At 45.3% G+C, this 18,866-nt stretch overlaps 1 protein-coding gene across 3 annotated transcripts in view; it reads right to left on the bottom strand.

The window, feature by feature from the left end:
• Positions 1–18,866, bottom strand: part of LOC100692764 (carbohydrate sulfotransferase 8) — a 45,459-nt gene that overhangs the window by 16,008 nt on the left and 10,585 nt on the right. For all 3 annotated transcript variants that reach the window (XM_019360947.2, XM_019360949.2, XM_019360948.2), the window contains exon 2: positions 13,431–13,616. In XM_019360947.2, coding sequence (XP_019216492.1) covers positions 13,431–13,593 — 163 coding nt within the window. In that variant the 5' untranslated portion in view covers positions 13,594–13,616. The remainder of the gene's footprint in view (positions 1–13,430; positions 13,617–18,866) is intronic.

Here is an 18,866-nt window from a genome sequence, read left to right as displayed (position 1 = left end):
ATGGACAATATTATAGTATTGTCAGATTATATATATATATATGAGCTTGAACTCTGGGTCAAAGATTCAAGTAGCAGTTATTTATATTTCCTATCACCTTAAATCTTCAGTCAAAGACAAGTATCTCTGACAGTGTATATACAGATGTATTATATATAAGAGACAAACATTGTTCTTTTAATATGTTGGCATTACTAAATTTGGCTCAATGCTTACATATATGTGTAAAAAGAAAATGTACGAGCTGTGATAACTGTTTCTGATAGAATGAAGATCAGACTGATATATGAAATATTCCTTTATTGGGTGAGAAAATCAGACCATGTCATAACTGCTTTAAGTCATACAGAATAGATATCAGAGCCTTAAACAGGCTGACTTCTGCTAAATGGGTCAAACTGGGCAGAAACTATACAAACACATAACATCCTTATAGAATATGATGTAACACTATAGATCAGCTTACCTCAGAATATATAAAGCATATAAACAGTTACAGCAATATGATGCAACAAACACAGCAGTGCTACTAATCCAAAATACTCAAAGCTTCATAGAACTGAAACAAACATTTATTTTTAGCTCCATTCTGCTGCTGATACATACTTTAGGTTTCTGAATATTAAACTTGTTGCTGCCTTTCATAGTGTGTAACTTGAAGGCCCTGAGTACTTTCTCCCACACTGAAAACACTGGGATGATAACATTATTTGAACATTACCTAATAAGACTGATTCAGGACAGACAATTAGTTATGTTAAACTTTCCTAGCAGTCCTTCACAAACAGGGAACAGTCTGTCTATTCTCTCCATCTGTCAGCTGCTGCTGGCTCTTCCTCCTCCTCTTCCTCACACACTGCTGAGTTTGTCCTGGTGGATCATCAGGGGTGCAAAGCCTCACAGATGATGTGCAGCAGTGGGTCCCTCAGTCTGTCCTCACTCTGGACACTTGCAGTTGTCACACATGGAAATCAAATGTGTGATAAGCTGCAGGATTCAAACACAAGTGTAACTTATAAATACATGTTCAAACTTTTATTCCACAATCAGAGAGAAAGAAACAGAGAGAGAGTGCAGGACAGACAGACAGGTGACAGTCTCAGGTGTACACACTGCTACAAAACAGCACAAGAGGAGGAGGATTTAGTGTTTGTGTTATTACGAGTGCTAAACAAGAAGAGTTCCAGATGGTCCAGTGGACACATGTGTGACTCCTGTGATTAAAGCATCTTTCTTTCAGCTTAACGAGTGAACCGTCAGCTCGTTCAAACACACGTTAAAGTCCGTTTGGCTCGACACCACCGAACAGAGGCAGCAATATAACATAGCTAACATTAACAGTGCAGTGAATCCTGCTTGTGCCGTCATATTCAGGACTGCAAACCGAGCAGCATCACTGACTTTCAGCTTGTTGTGTTTGTGGATATATGACTGACTTTAATTATCCATAAAATCATCACATTCTCTGTAAGATTAAGGTCGACTATATATATATTTAGAAGTAGAGGCTTTAAAACCAAGTTACCGCTGAAAGTACAAACATCACTAATGTCACATAACTTTGCCGACATGTGGCCAACAGTAATGTTTTAATGTTCTTAAACATTCCCACATAAATAAGTGACATAATATTCAGTACTTACTTTTGACAGTTTACTCTTCAGCCGCTCCCTTCTGCCGTATTTTGCGGCAAAATTATCCACACCCACCGCCGCGCTATGGATTGTGGGATATATGGGGCCACGAAGCGTGCACCGGACCACGCTTGATATTTGGGGAAATCGACGCCGCATTTGGAGTATGCATTTGAAGTGCACTTTGAATTGGGACAGCCGTCGTCGCGTGGCGGTGACGTACTCGCACTTGAAATGCGTACTTCAAGCGTGCAGACCCTGAATTGGGACACAGTCTCTGTGTTTTAGACGCCCACTCCCTTTCCAGGTGGCGCAATCAGTAATGACACGGCTCTGCAGCTCACAGCTCGTGGGTTCAATCCCAGCCTCTTCTGCTGTTTTTATTAGAGTTGTCAGCTTTTTCACCTTTTTTCAGTTATGTGAGAACCAGTTTGGCTCAATGAGTAGCTGAAAGGTTCCAGCCTCTTCTGCTCTTTCGGAAGAATTTCAGCTTTTTTCACCTCTTTTCAGCACAATTTTCAGTTTTTCAGCTCTTTTTTAGTAAAAATTTCATCTCCTTCACCCCTTGTCAGCTACAAGTTCAATTTTTTTCAGTTGTTTTAAGCACAAATTTCAGTTTCTTCACCTCTTTTCAGAACAAAGTTCTTCTTCTTCACCTCTTTTCTGCTAATTTCAGCTTGTGCTCCACAGTGCACATTTTTCCTCTCATCATATCTTTGTTTGTGACCAGACCTCATTTGGCTCAGAGGGTTGCGCAGCTGCCGTGAGACCCAGTGGCAGAGGTTCAAGTCCTACCTGTGACAGTTGCTACACATCTTCCCTGCTTGCATGCACTCTGCTTTCTTGACACTCTTCAGTGTACCCTTACACATAAAGCCATCTTCATCAAGCGCGTCTGCGTCTACACCTCTTTTTTAGCAGATAATTCTGCTTTTTCTGTTGTTTTCAGCAACTGCTGCTCAAGTCTCTGTGTTTCAGACGCCCCCTCCCCCTTTCCAGGTGGCGCAATCAGTAATGACACGGCTCTGCAGCTCAAAGGTCGTGGGTTCAATCCCATCTTGTTCAACTTTTTTTTTTTCACTACAAATTGATACACTATCACAGACCTGTAATTTATATTGCTAATTTATTACAATTCTGCAAAGTTTTATGATTTTAGCAGCTTTTCTAATATGGACCTCAGATTCTTGCTAACGCTCCATGGCAGAAATACATACAAGTACACAGCCTGATGAAGCAGACAGAGGCAGTACCTCTGATTGGTGAATTTGAGCAGAACCAAGTTGTTCTGCCTCTTTTCAGCAGAAATTCTGCTCATTCACCTCTTTTCTGCAAAATTTTCAGCCTTTTCACCTCTTATCAGCACAATTCTCAGCAGCTTCTGCTAATTTCAGCAGAATTGTCAATCTGTCCACCTTTTCTTTGTGAGAATGAGTTTGGGTCAGTGAGATGAGTCGCTGCCTTGAGACCTGGAGGGCCAGGTTTGAATCCTGCTCAGGGTGACATTTTGTTTTCACCACCTTGCAACTTCTCATCTTTTTCAGCTTTTCAGCAGACAGCTTCAGCGTTAAGGCATCCACACAGCATTTTCGCAGGAAATGCAAATTTTTCTAGTTGTTGTTGCCTCTGGCTCCTCCCACAACAGTGCGGAGCAAACAGCAGTAATCTCAGAGAAAAGAAGCACGCTGACCTCCATCTTTACTACGACTGACTCACTGAGAGCCGTCTGAGGGCCAGAGTTTTGATTTCCATTCAGGACTCTTAGAATGTACTTCCTGTTTATTTATGGCAGAGCATCATGGGAACTGTGGTTTCAAACCTGTGCCTGAACTATAAAGGAGACAAAGAATAATAAGAGTGGGATCTTTGAGTGCCAGGCTTTTAAAACCTGCTCCAGTGGGCCTGTGGCTGTGAGACGAGGAGATGAAAGCCTGATCTTCAGAGAGCGGCTCTGCCTCCTCCATCACGATATCGCCCGCTCTTCTTCAGCCTGCAGCAGATGCTTCCTGCTCTATAATAAAGCTAATGCATTTTTTATTGGCGTGTATCCATGAGGAGGAAGCTCTGAATAAAGAATGGCAGGCCGGCTCCTTACAGCCCACTTTATTTGTTTGTTTCCATCACTGTCACTATTTTACCGTCTGCTGCACTGACTTTTTTCCCCCCACTGGTTTCAAATGAGTTTTTTACTGTTTTCATTTTTATGGTGTATTTTTTGTCGTATTCTGAATAAGTAATCACGCCAACCTGCTGAGGTTGGACATGAGCCTCAGGGTGGGGAGGGGCGGTGATGTAAGTAACAGTGATGTAAGTAACAGTTTCAAGGCTGATGTTCGTCCGACGCCGTGATATGAGCAGACTCCGTGCAGGTCAGAGACTCTCAGGTATCGTCCTCAGATACGAGTGCTCAGCGTGGGTGGGGCCTCCTCATTTCCTGCAGCGTCTTTAATCATCAGCGTCGTCCAGCCCGCGGACATCAGATGATGGAGGTAGTCTGCAGCCGCTCAGCCTGACGGCAGTGACGGCAGAGAACAGGGGTCACGAAGGAGCGGAGCATCATCCAAGCAGACCACAGGGATCAGGCAGGAATCCACAGGCTCGAGGACCCTGTGGATTCCTGCTTCCGTGCTACCTCCACACCTTCGCCGGGTTTCCTGAGTGACACATGGCAGGAGCAACATTAAAACAAACAGCGACAGACGAGCAGCCACGTACACCGGCGCCATCTGTAACAAAAAGGATCCATTACAGGAAGACGAGCTGCTGACTAGCTGCAGGAGGGCTCCGAGCTGACCCCCAGCTGAGCCACTCTCAGGTGAAGAACACCTGCAGGACGTCTTCCTCGGGGCCTCGAAACAGCGTCCGATAACAGCGCTCCAGGCTAACGTCGCTGTGGCGCTGACTCTTATTCCTGTGGAGCAGCCAATCACAGCACAGCGTTTTTGTCAGTCACATGGTATGTTTACAAGGAGAGGTGAAAAAGTCAAAAACATCAGTCTGTCTGTTGGTGAGGACAGATGGGAACGTGAGTCGGTAGAGCTGGGCGATATGATCCAAAATTCATATCTCGATATTTTTTAGCTGGATGGCGATATAAGATATATATCTCAATATTTTTTTAAAGCCATAAAGTAAGAACAAAAAGAGAGTTCTTAGTCAAAGCTGTGTCCCAGATGTCACACAGGCACTTTTATTAACATACAGCATAGATGTACATGAAAAAACTACTCAAAAATAAATTATGAGCATTTATTAAATAATGATGCTCTATAAATAAAAGAAAACTATGTTGTTTTGTGCATAACAAAGAGCTCACAATTGTGCAGTCAAAATGTAAACTAACAGACGCTGAGCATAATAACAAAGACAGATTTCACAGCTGCTCTGTTCCCAACTTCTACTGCGTGACTGACAGCCTGGAGTTTGAAATCCGCTTCGTAACCATGTCTCTGAACAGGAGCCATTTATGGTCCTTATACACACACAATACGGTAATATTACGTTGAAGCACAGTACGTATTACTCCGCGAGGCTCCTCGGTAGCCGTAATGCTCCGACAATCCATCAAGCGGTGCAGCTCCGTAGCTTAGTAAAGTCAAACTAAAACATTTTTTGACAGATTGCTGAGCGCTGTGTATCACATAAAATCGGTTCGCGGTCATCAAGCACAACCAGAATTCATACAAAAGGCGCGCAGTCAACTTTTGAGAGAATGAAAGGATTTCAGGCCGTGCATGGCGTTAGCGTGGCTAGCTCGTTAGCGTGGCTAGCTCGTTAGCGTGGTTAGCTCATTAACACGTTGACGCCGTCCAGCCCCACGCACGGGGCGATGCGCAGTAACTCATTAACGGAGATTTGCCGTGTCCATCTTGTCGCTGCCTGCAGGTGAAGCGATGGGGGAGGAGGGGGAGTTGTGTTCAGTGAAGGAGAGGCGAGGCCGAGTAACGTTGCGTAAAGACAAAAGTGGACGAAAGAGAGGCAAACTTGCGGCTCCGCAACTATAATTATAACGCAACATAGACTATATCGATATAAAGGATATTGTCACATCTTATACCTCGTATAAAAATATATCGATATTTTTAAAAAACTCGATATATCGCCCAGCTCTGTGAGTCGGTATAGTTCATGAGGTGTAACCATGGAAACCAGTAAAACCCTTAAAAGCAGCGGTGACAGTTTGATTCGACCCCAAACACGAGCGAGTCGATGTTTACGCTTTTACACCAACCACGTGTTTAAATCTACATGCACGACTCAAACCGTTCGCTCCTCCAGCGCCTCCTCCATCACCTCGTCCGGCGCCTCCAGTGGCCTCTGCTCGCAACTTTCATCCTTTAAAAGCACAAAGTATTTGTCTGGACAGCAGAACATGAGAGTCAGGTGTGAGGCTGTGCAGCACAAAGACAGCAATTCACAGATGACGTTTCCTGATACTCTCACGTGTTCAGGCTGAAGTCCTGCGCACATCAGGAAGCTGGAGGTCATTTATGAACATACTGCAAATTTTGTGGACTCGCTGCCAAACGTTTGTAATACTTTGCTTCAGTTTCCTCCTGGTTTATATTTGACGTGGTTTAAAGCTCGGACTGCAGTCCAGAAAAGCCTCCACCGTTGTCCGTGCTGGCTTCACGGTCGAGTCGCCGCCACTTCATCGCTGAAGAGACTCTTGGACTGTTTGTGCTGTCGCAGCTGACAGCAGCAGAGACACGTCGGAACACAAACGCTCCAGTCACGAGCTCAAGCCTGACTGAAATATTCAGTCCTCCTCAGTGCAGCATGGGTGGACTCAGGCGGGCTCAGGTGAGCTCGGTGAGAAAAGCAGAATGTAAGCTCCGCTGATCAGAGGTGGCGAGGGATCACTTGAGTCATTCAGAAACAGGCTGAGTGCCATTGCTGAAGCTCTGACCCCGCCCCCCCGGAGAACATTAATTAAAGTGGAGTGCAGAAACGAGGCCGGGCGTGCTGCCACATGCTTCTGTTTGGACTGAAATAGGCCGCGCACACGCGTGTCACAAACCTTCAGACTGCATGAGGACAAACAGGAAGCTGACTCTCAGCAGCTCTCACAGGGACCCGGCAGATGATAGGACGAGCTCACCTCAAGAAAAGAAGCATTTAAAGCTCTGACTGCGAGCTGCAGGAGGTTCACCATGTCTGCTCTCAGGCAGCGACCATAACACAACTTAATTTATGACATCACAGCTCCACAGCAGTGATGCAGCCGATCGATCGCTGATATCTGATCATTCATGAGAGCAACATCGAGGACAGCGAGAGTTTATTTTGGACACGAGGACATGAGACTGATCCAAACTCAGCTGATACACTCGCAATACTCAGAATCACACTCGTGCACACACACACACACACACACACACACACACACACAGTCAGCGGCACCTGTGCTGACGTGGCGTGCACTCACGGCGCTCTGGAGGTGATATTTCAGTTTTTTTATGATCTTATGTTCATGTCCCGAGGACGTCCATCCTTCACTCCCGCAGCCCAGACCGTCCATCAGCACGCAGACCGGCTGCACTGATGGACTCGCACTCGTCTGTTTGGACTCTGCTGACACGTTTGTGGTTTACTGCTCAGGTGCACGCTCGCCACTCTGAGCGCCACGGCTGTTGCTGCATGAAGATGAGGTGAAATCATCTTTAACACTCAGGTCTGTTACAGTAACACACACATGGTAATGTGAGCCTCAGGCGTCCAATCAGAGCTCATGATGACAGAATATCTCAGAGAAGAGGATCAGAGGATAAACTAATTAATCTCAAATCAGACGGCCAGCAGCAAACAGCAGACAGAGAGCTTCCTCTGCTCACAGAACCACTGAACTCCCAGTGTCAGGAAAACCATCAGACAACCATCAAACAACCAGTTTAAAGAGACAAGAACAACCTGAGTGTCACGTTAAAAGCATGAATTAGACCAAAGAGCGCAGAGACGTCTTTAATATCAGTTAGTAAGAGCAGTCAGGACAGCACAGTCACCTGACGTCACCCAGGAGCTCCATCTCAGACTCTACGGGCCTCAGTTAAAGGTCAAAGTTCATGACAGCACAGGTAGAAACAGACTCAACAGGTATATGTGTTTGGCAAAAACAGACGAGGCTTGAAGCTCAGCAGCAAATCTGCAACAGCTGAGAAGCGAGCGCAACATTTGCCCGCCCCCTCAGGAAATCAGCCGCTCGCCTCATGATCTGATCGATGCGTCAGGCGGGCGACTCATTGATCTCCGCCGTCACCTCAGCACAAGTGTCACCGCCTGCCTCCTGCAGATAGACGTTATCGGAAAATGGGAGCAGTGAAGGTCGGTGCTGAAACCTGAGATGAGCCTGATGGAGCAGCATGCGCGGCATCGGCGCTCTGCGTCATTTAAAAATGTAGACGAATGTTTTTTATACTCACGCTTTTATAAACGTCGCACAGTGTCTGAAGCTCCGCCCACCACACAGTAAAATAATCTGCACTGCTGCCTCTGGTCATGATGCTGACTCTTCATGAGCACGTACTCTGTATGGTACCTTTATTTCACACTACAGTACTACAGTACCACAGTACTACACTACTCTCAGAGGTAACTCTCCTACAGCACCATGTTTTCTGTGCAGACAGCATGCTAGCACTGAGCTAGCCTCGCTGAGAAGGAGCAGACTGAAGTAATGCATTACTCTAACAAAGTAACTTTTGTAATGAAGTACGTGTTTCAGAGACTGAACCAATCACAGGCTGGTCTCTGAAGGAGGTGTGTGTGTGACGCTGTAACGCAGCAAAGCGTGTCATCAGCTGCCTGTGACCTCACGTCCAGAGGCCACAGAGCATACAAAGTCACACAGTCAGGTAACACCAGTTCAACTGCTCATTAAATACCCGATCAGCCAATCAGAGGCCAGCAGCTCGGTGCATGTAGGTACGATGAAGACGAGCATCAGAATGACGAAGAACGGCGACCGAGCGTGACGTGGCTGCTGATGAGCTGAGATTTCTGAGCGTACACAGGAAACACGCAGCGAGCAGCAGCTCTCAGAGGAAATGAGGTCAGAGGTCAGGAGAGTGTGATGAAAGTGAAACCCTGTCCTGTTCTGTGATTGGCTAGTGCCTCCATCATGGACTTTTAATTTGTCCCACTGCTAAACCTGAAAAATCCAGAGATGCTTGTCAGTCCTATCGGCCAATTTCTTTACTGAATGCGAACATGAAAATTCTTTGCAAGATATTGGCCCTGCGATTGGAGGAATGTCTCCCAGTAGTGATTAATACAGATCAGAATGGTTTTGTTAAAGGAAGACAAGGCTCTCACAATGTGAGGAGATTGATAAATGTCCTCTACGAAAACAGAGATGCTTGTGATACTGCAGTTCTGTCGCTAAATGCCAAAAAGGCCTTCGACAGAGTTGAATGGCCTTACTTATTTGATGTATTGGCTCGATTTGGATGTGGTAATAAGTTTTGTAAATGGGTAAAACTTCTTCAGCCCACTGCTGAAATTCTCACTAATAATAATAATAATAATAATAATAATAATATCTCCCTCGCCTTTAGTATCTCTCGGGGAACCCGTCAAGGGTGTCCTCTATCGCCACTTCTCTTCACGATGGCCATAGAACCATTTGTCATGGCTGTTAGGGAGCACGTAGACATTACTGGTATTAAATTGGGCAACCAAGAAAACCGGATACCACTTAATGCTGACGATGTTGTGCTCTTTTTAAAACAACTAGAAAGATCAATTCCAACTTTATTAAACATGATTAGCTCCTTTGGACGCTTTTCTGGATACAAAGTAAACAACTCGAAATCCTCTTTAATGTTGCTGAATGAAACGGAGCGAGTTAATTATCTCAGCTCGCCTCAGACATTCAAACAATCGGAATGTTTGACTTACTTGGGAATTCGTATAGTACCAGATGTTAACAAGATAGCTCAGGTTAACTACGACCCTACTGTTCAATCTACAGGGTGGGCCATTTATATGGATACACCGTAATAACATGGGAATGGTTGGTGATATTAAAGTCCTGTTTGTGGCACATTAGTATATGTGAGGGGGCAAACTCCTCAAGATGGGTGGTGACCATGGTGGCCATTTAGAAGTCGGCCATCTTGGATACAACTTTTTTTTTTTTTTCCAATAGAATTAGAATAGCCTTTATTGTCATTGTACAGGGTACAACGAAATTGGAGTGCCACTCCCTTGGTGCAAAATGCAATAATAAATATAAATGTAAAATATAAAATGTACAATAAAACAATCATAAGTACTCAAACAATAGTAAGTACGATATATACAGGATAGCAGCATTAATATAATGATAGTATGAATAGCAGCATGAATAGGAAGAGGGCCTAACCCTACCCCCCCCCCAAAATGTGGACGCAAGAAAACTGTCACTAATGAAGAAACATCAGTGGCTGTCCTAGCTTCATTCAGCAAGAGCCCACAGCGTAGCACTCGCCGCATGTCACTGGAGAGTGGCATTAGTCGAACATCCCTTCGGCGGATGTTAGCTACTCACAAATGGCACCCTTACAAACTCCAGCTACTGCAGCATCTCAACGAGGATGACCCAGATTGGCGCACAGAATTTGCAGAAGGGGCAAAACAAAAATTGGAACAGGACCCTCAGTTCACGCAGAAGATTTTGTTCAGTGATGAGGCAAACTTTTATGTGAATGGTGAAGTTAACAAAGAAAACCACCTCTATTGGTCTGACACTAACCCACATTGGATGGATCCCTCCAAGACTGCTGGAACAACAAAAGTGATGGTTTGGTGTGGTATATGGGGTACAACGATAGTGGGTCCATTCTTCATCAATGGAAACCTCAAGGCCACTGGATATTTGAAATTGCTTCATGATGATGTGTTTCCCTCTTTATGCACTGAAGCTGGCACGTTCCCTGAGTTTTTCCAGCAAGATGGTGCACCACCACATTATGGGTGCCAGGTCCGAGCATTCCTAGATGAACAGTTTCCTGGAAAGTGGATTGGTCGTCGTGGGCCAGTTGAATGGCCCCCAAGGTCTCCCGATCTGACCCCCTTAGACTTTTATCTTTGGGGTCATCTGAAGGCAATTGTCTATGGTGTGAAGATACGAGATGTGCAGCACCTGAAACTACGGATACTGGATGCCTGTGCTGGCATTTCTCCTGCGGTGTTGCTATCAGTGTGTGAAGAGTGGGAGAAGAGGGTTGCATTGACAATCCAACACAATGGGCAGCACACTGAACATATTTTATAAGTGGTCAGAAACTTGTAAATAACTCATGAAAGAATAAAGTTACGTTGAAACCAAGCACACCATTGTTTTTCTTACCAATAAGTTTGATGTGTCACATGGCCCTCTTCCTATTGAAAAAACAAAAGTTGTATCCAAGATGGCCGACTTCTAAATGGCCACCATGGTCACCACCCATCTTGAGGAGTTTTCCCCCTCACATATACTAATGTGCCACAAACAGGACTTTAATATCACCAACCATTCCCATTTTATTACGGTGTATCCATATAAATGGCCCACCCTGTATTACTGAATCGATAGATACGTGGGCAAACCTACCGATATCAACTATTGGGCGGATTAATATTGTGAAGATAAGTGTACTCCCTAAACTCCTCTACTTACTTCAGAAAATCCCTCTACCAGTACCTGTAGGTCTCTTTCTTAAATTAAAGAAAATTATCACCAATTTTATTTGGCAAAATCGTCGCCATCGGCTTCAGTTAACTCTACTATATCTGACAGGGGTGGGCTTAAGGCTCCTAACTTTCAGTGGTACTATTGGGCTGCACAATTGCGCATGATGATGTACTATTTTTCATCTGATCCACCTCCGGCATGGGTTTACATGGAATCGTTCTTACTCAATTCAGAACTGCCTTTGAGTGCATATTTGTACTCAGCACCAGTTAAAACTCTTAAAAGACGCATAGGAAATCCTATTATTTCGAACATGGTCAATGTATGGCACAAAGTACATGATGTTTTGGGAGTAGGGAAAACCGTATCTCGTTTTAGTCCGATTCAGGGAAACAAACATTTTAAACCTGGTATGATCGATGCAGGATTTCAAACGTGGACTAGGTCTGGGCTGAATAAGATTGAAGACCTTTTTTGTGATGGTGTAATGATGTCATTTGAACAGCTGAGAGGTAAATTTAACTTACCTCAAACACATTTTTTTAGATATTTACAAGTAGGGAGGTTTGTGGAAACCTCACAAAATAACACTTTGGCCCTACCTGACCTATCACTAATAGAAAAAGCAGTTTCTGACTATCCTTACACCAAGCGGCAGATCTCATATTTGTACGATATGTTTATTTCCAATTCTACTGAATCCTCTGCTGGCCGGCTGAACGCATGGAAGAACGATATAGGAACAGATATATCTTTAGAAGAGTGGAAATCAGTGTGCTTAGAAGCTCATATTCAAACTGTTAACACAAGATTGCAGCTTTTACAGGTTAACTGGTCCATGTGACCTTATCTAACCCCTGTTAAGCTACATTCATTTGATAATAATATCCCGGATACATGTGCGAAATGTGGTATAGAAAAGTGAATTCTTTTCCATTGCTTATGGGAATGTGAGGAGATACAGAAGTTTTGGAGGGAGGTAACCTTAGCAATAAATAGTATAGTAAATATAACTCTAAATCCAGACCCCAAATTATTTTTATTGGGACTTTATCCACCAACTCCTACAATTCAAAAAGAGATCAGGACCCTCATAAAAATGTGCCTCTTACATGCCAAACGTCTAATCACATTGTATTGGAGAAAAATTGATAGAGCAAAACTGGGGCATTGGTTACGGGACATGTACTCATCTCTGACTATGGAAAAGATAACCTATATTCTGAAAGGGACGAAGGAGCTGTTTGAAGTTGTCTGGAAACCTTTTATATTATAGCTGGAAGGAGTGGACCTTACAAGTGTTGGTGGAATCCGGGGAACCTGGAGTCACACAATTTGGAGAGACATAATGTGATATAAGTGATATAACCTGAGGGATATGGTGGAATGACATTTTGTGTAGTCCATCAGGGTTTTTTTTCTTTTTGGTTTTTGTTTGTTTGTTTTGTTTTGTTTTGTCTTTGTTTTACGTTCCTTTTTCCTTGATGAATATTCTTTCATATTTCTGTATACGATTTATTTGACTTGTATTTTGTGTGTTCTAAAAACTCAATAAACATATTGTTGTAAAAAAAAAAAAGGAAAAAAAAAAAAAAAAAAAAAAAGAATTGTCCCACTGAGCGGACGGGTCCGCCCACAGAACACGGGAGCATCACACCACCAAGATTGGGACAGCGCTCAATACTCGATCGTGATTGGACAGAATTGGTCCTGCTTCCAAGAGCAGATTTCAGACACTCATTCACGTCTTTATGACTCATCAACATACGGCATCGACCTGAGATGCGCCTGAAAGCTGGACACAAGGTCGTGACGTTTGTTGGTGGGTTTGCTTCTCAGGAGGAGCTGCTGCTCCATGCTCCTCTGTGACCTCTGACCCCTGCTGGCTGTTTTAGAGGAGCAGAACTGTGACTTGCATCTGCAGACCTGAGTTTAGACAACCTGCACAGGAACCTCAGCTGATTCACTGTGTCGATCATATGACCTCAGGTGGGGGCTGGAACGCACTTTATCCTTCCTAAAACCTCAGAGGTGGTGCTGAACATGCAAAGATACAGTATGCTGCAGGTTTCTACGCCCTGCAGGGGGCGACGTAACGAGCAGCAGAGTGAAAGGAGGCGAAGAAAACATGGAGGAGAACTAACCTGGGCGCTGCTGGAGGACCGGCTTGGTGAGGTCCTGCAGGCGGGCGAGCAGCAGCAGCGATCCGGCTCCCAGCAGCAGGAGGAACCACAGGGAGCAGCAGAGGGAGCAGGGCGGCTTCACGGCAGCAAACAGCAGCCTCCTCCGGACGCCCAGCAGGCTCATCCTGGACCAGCCACAGCGAGCACCTGAGGAGACACAAACACTTCAGACGAGGTCTGATAAAGACATGCAAACCTGTTGTTCGCCATGCGACTGCATGCCATCGGACGCTCTGAGGCCGAGCTTTCGCATTTCACTCTGAGCGCTAACGGTTCCTCTCTAATGTTTCCTTTAAACACCGTCACCTGCTCCACCTCCTCCAACCACACTCCTGCTGCCTCAGTACCTTTATTCTCTCTCTGAGCACATGCACACCTGAGAGCAGCAGTGCCCCCCCAGTGGTGGTAAGTGTCCAAATAGTGGTGCTGTGGATGTGACCTGTCAGCCTCCTGGCAGCTCCACCTGCAGTATAAATGTGAAAAATCTTACACCGCCTCACCCTCAGGTTGTTATCACGCACCCTCCATCACCTCACAAACATGAGTGTCGACACCGCCCACCCAGCAGGGTGACGACCACACCCCACAGCCATTACACACACAACGGAAAGATCCACATGAAAACCCCAAACAGCTGCACGCTGGCTGGATGCCGATAGGCTGAAACCTCCACAGAAGCTGCAGGTGAAGGTCGGGCTGGTAGTTGGAGCCGTGCTACACCTCCTGAGGATGGGGAGGAGGTGGTGGCCATAGAGGAGAGTTTCACTGTGAGTGTTTACACTAAAATGAATCATTCTCTTCAAACATGGACGTCTGCAGTAAGTCTCTCGCATCATTGTTTACATTATTTTGTAGCTGTCCCCTCCTACAAAGGACAGAAGTCACCATGGCAACATGCCTGTAGAGGTCTGTGTCCCTCCCTGGATACCCAACCATCACTGACCCACCACCGAGCCACAGAGGCAGCGTTCTCCTCGGCTTCTCCAGACACTTCCAGGTTTGACACATGTGCTCAGGCTGAGCCCGCCCTCATCTCTGCAGAGCCGGGCGACAGCGGTGGACCTGCCGGTCCTGGTGTTTTATGGCAGTGAGCGTGGGGCCCACTACAGGACATGTGGCCCTAAGGCCACCCTCATGAAGTCTGTTTCTGATTGTTTGGTCAGAGATGTTCATACCAGTGACCTGCTGCAGGTCTTCCTCTTTGCAAAAAGGAGCAGATACTGGTCCTGCTGATGGGTTAAGGCCTTCTATAGCCCAGTCCAGTAACCGTCCGTCTCCTAGAGTCTCCTCCGTGCTCCTCAGACTGTGCTGGGAGACACAGCAAACCTGACGATGGCACGTACTGATGTGCCATCCTGGAGGAGTTGAACGACCTGTGCAGCCTCTGCAGGTTCCAGGTGTCACCTCGTGCTACCAGCTGTGACACTGACCACAGCCAAATGCAAAACCAGTGACACACTGTCAGAGGCCTCCGACAGCTTGGTGCTCATTGGAGGTTAAATTCCTGGTTTTGTGAATGGAGTCTGGTGGAGCGTGACACTTTCACTTCCTGTCAGGACATCACAAACCTGCTCTCTCTGTGGGAACTGAGCACGTGCAATAACACAATGTCCTACTTCCTGTGACTCTTTTCCCCACGAGGATCATTTCAGTGTCCGCCCACTCACGCTCTGACCGAGAGAATGATGGAGAACATGAGGGTGATTTACAAGTGGTGGGGGAGGAAAACAAGAGCTGCTCCTGGTCCTCCAGTGCTTCCTGAAAACTCACAAACAATCAGCTGATCGATCAGCTGTGCTCACTCAGACGCTCCTTTAATAACGTCTTCATTAGACTTTGGTTCTCAGGTTTCTTGCTCTCGTAGGTCTTCAACACTGAGCTTTTAGAGATCCTCCAGTTTATTTTCTGTTTCCACAGCATCGATCAATGCACAGCGACCTGCAGGTTATCACCACCGCCCACCATGTGATTCAGTTTATTTTGAAAAGTCTCAACAGGATCTTCAGCTTTATTGTGAAAGGTTTATGTGGAAAGTAAACAAGTGGACAGCGGAGCCACGCGATGGTTTCTACATTGACCATCAAAACCATGAAAAAATGTTGCCGTAAACAGTTTATTTTGTGACACCACGAAACAAACGATAGCGTGATATGAAACGATAGATGTTTTCATATCGTTATCCGATATATATCGTTATATCACACAGCCCTACTCCATCCTGACACACTCACGTCCTTCTGCCCCCCCACCAAAAAAACAAAAGCCTGAAAGTCAAATGACTGTGATCCATGTGGCAGATGAGTAAAACTCCTGAAAACTCCTGACTGTGCCGGAAACTCACTCTCGTACACGGAGTCATCTTTAACGACAGGTGGCTCCACGAACTCTGTGCTGGACCACACCTGCACCACTAGGTGGCAGCACTGCACCTAAACAGGCGAGGATATGACTTATAGGGACACGTGAAGCGCCTCCATCCTGGTTTCTATGACGATAACTGATCAAGCAGGTAGACTTTCACATGACCACAGGAGGGCGCCGTCACAGGACAGAAACAAACGTTATCACTGGCTGTTTACTGAACCTGGTGTGTGTGTGTGTGTGTGTGTTTTTACTGCGCAGCTCTCTCTCCTGCTGACTGCACACTTCTTGCTCCCATGAGGCCGAGCAGGAACATCTGTTCTCTCACACACACACACACACACACACACACACACACACACACAGTGCTGTATTTGCAGACCAACTAACTTTTGTGTTTTGTGCTCGGCAACGGTTTCAGATGTTTTCAGCCGATCATGTGACACGCATGAATTGACAGCCAATCAGTCTGTTTATCTATTCCACCCATCCTCTGCTGCTGATCCAGCTCAGGGTCTATCCACAGAAGCTCAGGCCTCCCAGCCTCCACCTGCTCTTCCTCCAACTCCTCCTTCTGGCACGTAGGCGTTCCTAGACCAGCTGAGAGAGATCACCTCTGCAGTGTGGCCGGGTTTATCCCCGGTCCTCTGCCCAGTGGGAAGAGCTGACCTAGGAGGCGTGGAGTGGACTTCCTTAGACTTAGAAATGATTAAAATGAAAATAAATTATTAAGTTTTTGGGCAATGTAGGGCAGTGTTTCCCAACCTTTTGGAGCCACGGCACACCACCAAACAAAAATGTCACACAAAGCATATTGATAATTTTTCCCCCCCACACCAGGCAGAGCAGAACTGGCTCGGTTTGTCCCCCGTTTACCTTTTTTGCTTCCTTCTGACCACGACTCATGCTCGGGCCTTCATTAGGGTCGGCGTTTCCTCCAGGACCAGGTCACACTGACTACTGTTTCTTTTCAAATATTAAACACTGTGTCGTCTCACAGCATGACTATTATGTCATTTCTTCTTCTGTTTTACTGGCAATCCGGTTGTTCAGTGATGGCGTGACGAATCCTACTTCCGGGCCTAAAGTAGTCTGCGTTTAATATGGCTTTTGTGTTGTTAACATGTTTAATGTTTTGTATTTTCTTCTATTTAATCTCAAAAAGCTCCTAAAAACAGTCAGTGATCACCGTTGACCTCCCTCGGCTTTTATTACTGCTAATCATTTATTTAAGCTCAGTTTTTAAAACCTTACGATGTAACTACAGCACAGCCCATGCAGCAGTATATGAATGACTAACCTCGTATTGTGGATGGATTATCTCAGTTGTTCTCCTGGCTGAAGTTTGGTCCATTTACAGCATCCTGCCATGCGATTACATTTGTTCCTGACCACCGAGAACACTCACGTTAACTTTTATCGAGTGGAAAAAAAGTTAGCTTGTTTATATTATGCTAACATAGCTGTGTCGCTAGCGGTCACGTAGCACATCATTATATACCAGCTAGCCAAACTTCAGTAACCCTACAAACGTCACTGCTGTTTAGTTTTCTGTCTTCATTTATGTTGGAAGTGATAGCAGAGCTGTACGTTTGAATTTTTTTCCAAAACCCCGCAGTCAGGACATGCTATATTGTATTTAGATAGAAGCTAGCGAGCTAACTTCCTGCTAACTTCTAACTCCGTTAAATGTCATAAATTCCATTTTCATGGATGCCTGGATGTTAAACTCAATTGTTACACCTGGTAGAGCAGAACACTGATCATTTTATTAAAGATGAAAGACTTTAGACAGTTTTTCAACTCTCAGTAATGCCACAGTGATCGTTTGATATATGGACCTGCAGCGCAGTTTAGGCCCAGACACGGCCAGTGACGTCAGACTGAACAACCGGATTGGCGACCCATTGAATTGGAGCAGGTAGTTGTACTGCCCTCTAGTGGAAGAGAATGTCATTGTTCTGCCCATTACTCATGCTGATTACTTAGAGCAGCGGTACGTTTGATACCGGGCTGCGAGAGTTGAGTTGGTTTTCAGGGTTTTTATCGTTGTTTTTTTAATCTTTTTTATCGTTAACTTGGTTTCCCTGAGTCTTTTCCCTGTGTTATGAATAAATCTTCTTTCTTTGGTACCAGCACTGGTTTTATTTTGCTGTATTTACGGCCAGTCCGTGAAAATATTGTTGGACATAAACCGGTCCATGGCGTACAAAAGGTTGAGGACCGCTGCCTTAGAGTACTAATCAGGTGGAACCAGATAATCTTCCACGGCACACCTGATCATTTCTCACGGCACACCTATGTCCTGTGGCCCAGTGGTTGGGAAACACTGTATTAAATTATATTAATTGAAAAAATATTATATTACATTATATTATATTATATTATAGAAGGGCTGCAATGACTCATTGAGTATTTCAAATAATTTAATTATAAACAACTTGACATACATTCTTTGCGTCGATGTTTCGTTTAAGGCACGGCTCTGTAGCACGCCAGCTTCACCATGGAAACTGTTACCACGGAAAATCTGAGGCCTCAGTTACACAGGTGACTGCCTGGCAACCGTTGCTAGGGAAGCATGCACTCCTCAACTGGTCGGTTGGTGGAGCTGCACCAAAACCTCGTAACCAGAAACAGAGACCGTCAAAGTAAAAGTCCTGCCTTTGGAAATATGTTGGTTTCAGCAGTGCGGCACAGCTTTTACTTTGAATGTGACCGGTGTCGGTTTTCAGTTTGGTTTTCACAGCTTTGCTGCAGCTCGGAGAGTAAATGGCGAGTGTTTTCACTCCAACAGTCTGATTCATATCACAGGAAACGAGGAGCGCCACTTTGCTTTTATCATCGCTCTTAAAGCAGCAGCTGTAATCTGTTTGTGATGAGGACCATTTTCAGCCACAGACGGGTCGAGCACGACCTCGACGTGTGAGATCGCCGCTGAGACGCTTTGTTCTGTTTTCTGAAGTTTTACAGCAGAAACTTTTGTCCCTCTAATAGTAATAAATGTGTTATTAAGGTTTCTATTAGAGACGAGTG

The sequence above is a fragment of the Oreochromis niloticus genome, linkage group LG7 (genome assembly GCF_001858045.2).
Source record: "Oreochromis niloticus isolate F11D_XX linkage group LG7, O_niloticus_UMD_NMBU, whole genome shotgun sequence".
Lineage (NCBI taxonomy): Eukaryota > Metazoa > Chordata > Actinopteri > Cichliformes > Cichlidae > Oreochromis > Oreochromis niloticus.
The sequence above is the reverse complement of the archived record's forward strand: the minus strand, read 5'-3'. Positions and strand labels throughout refer to the sequence as shown.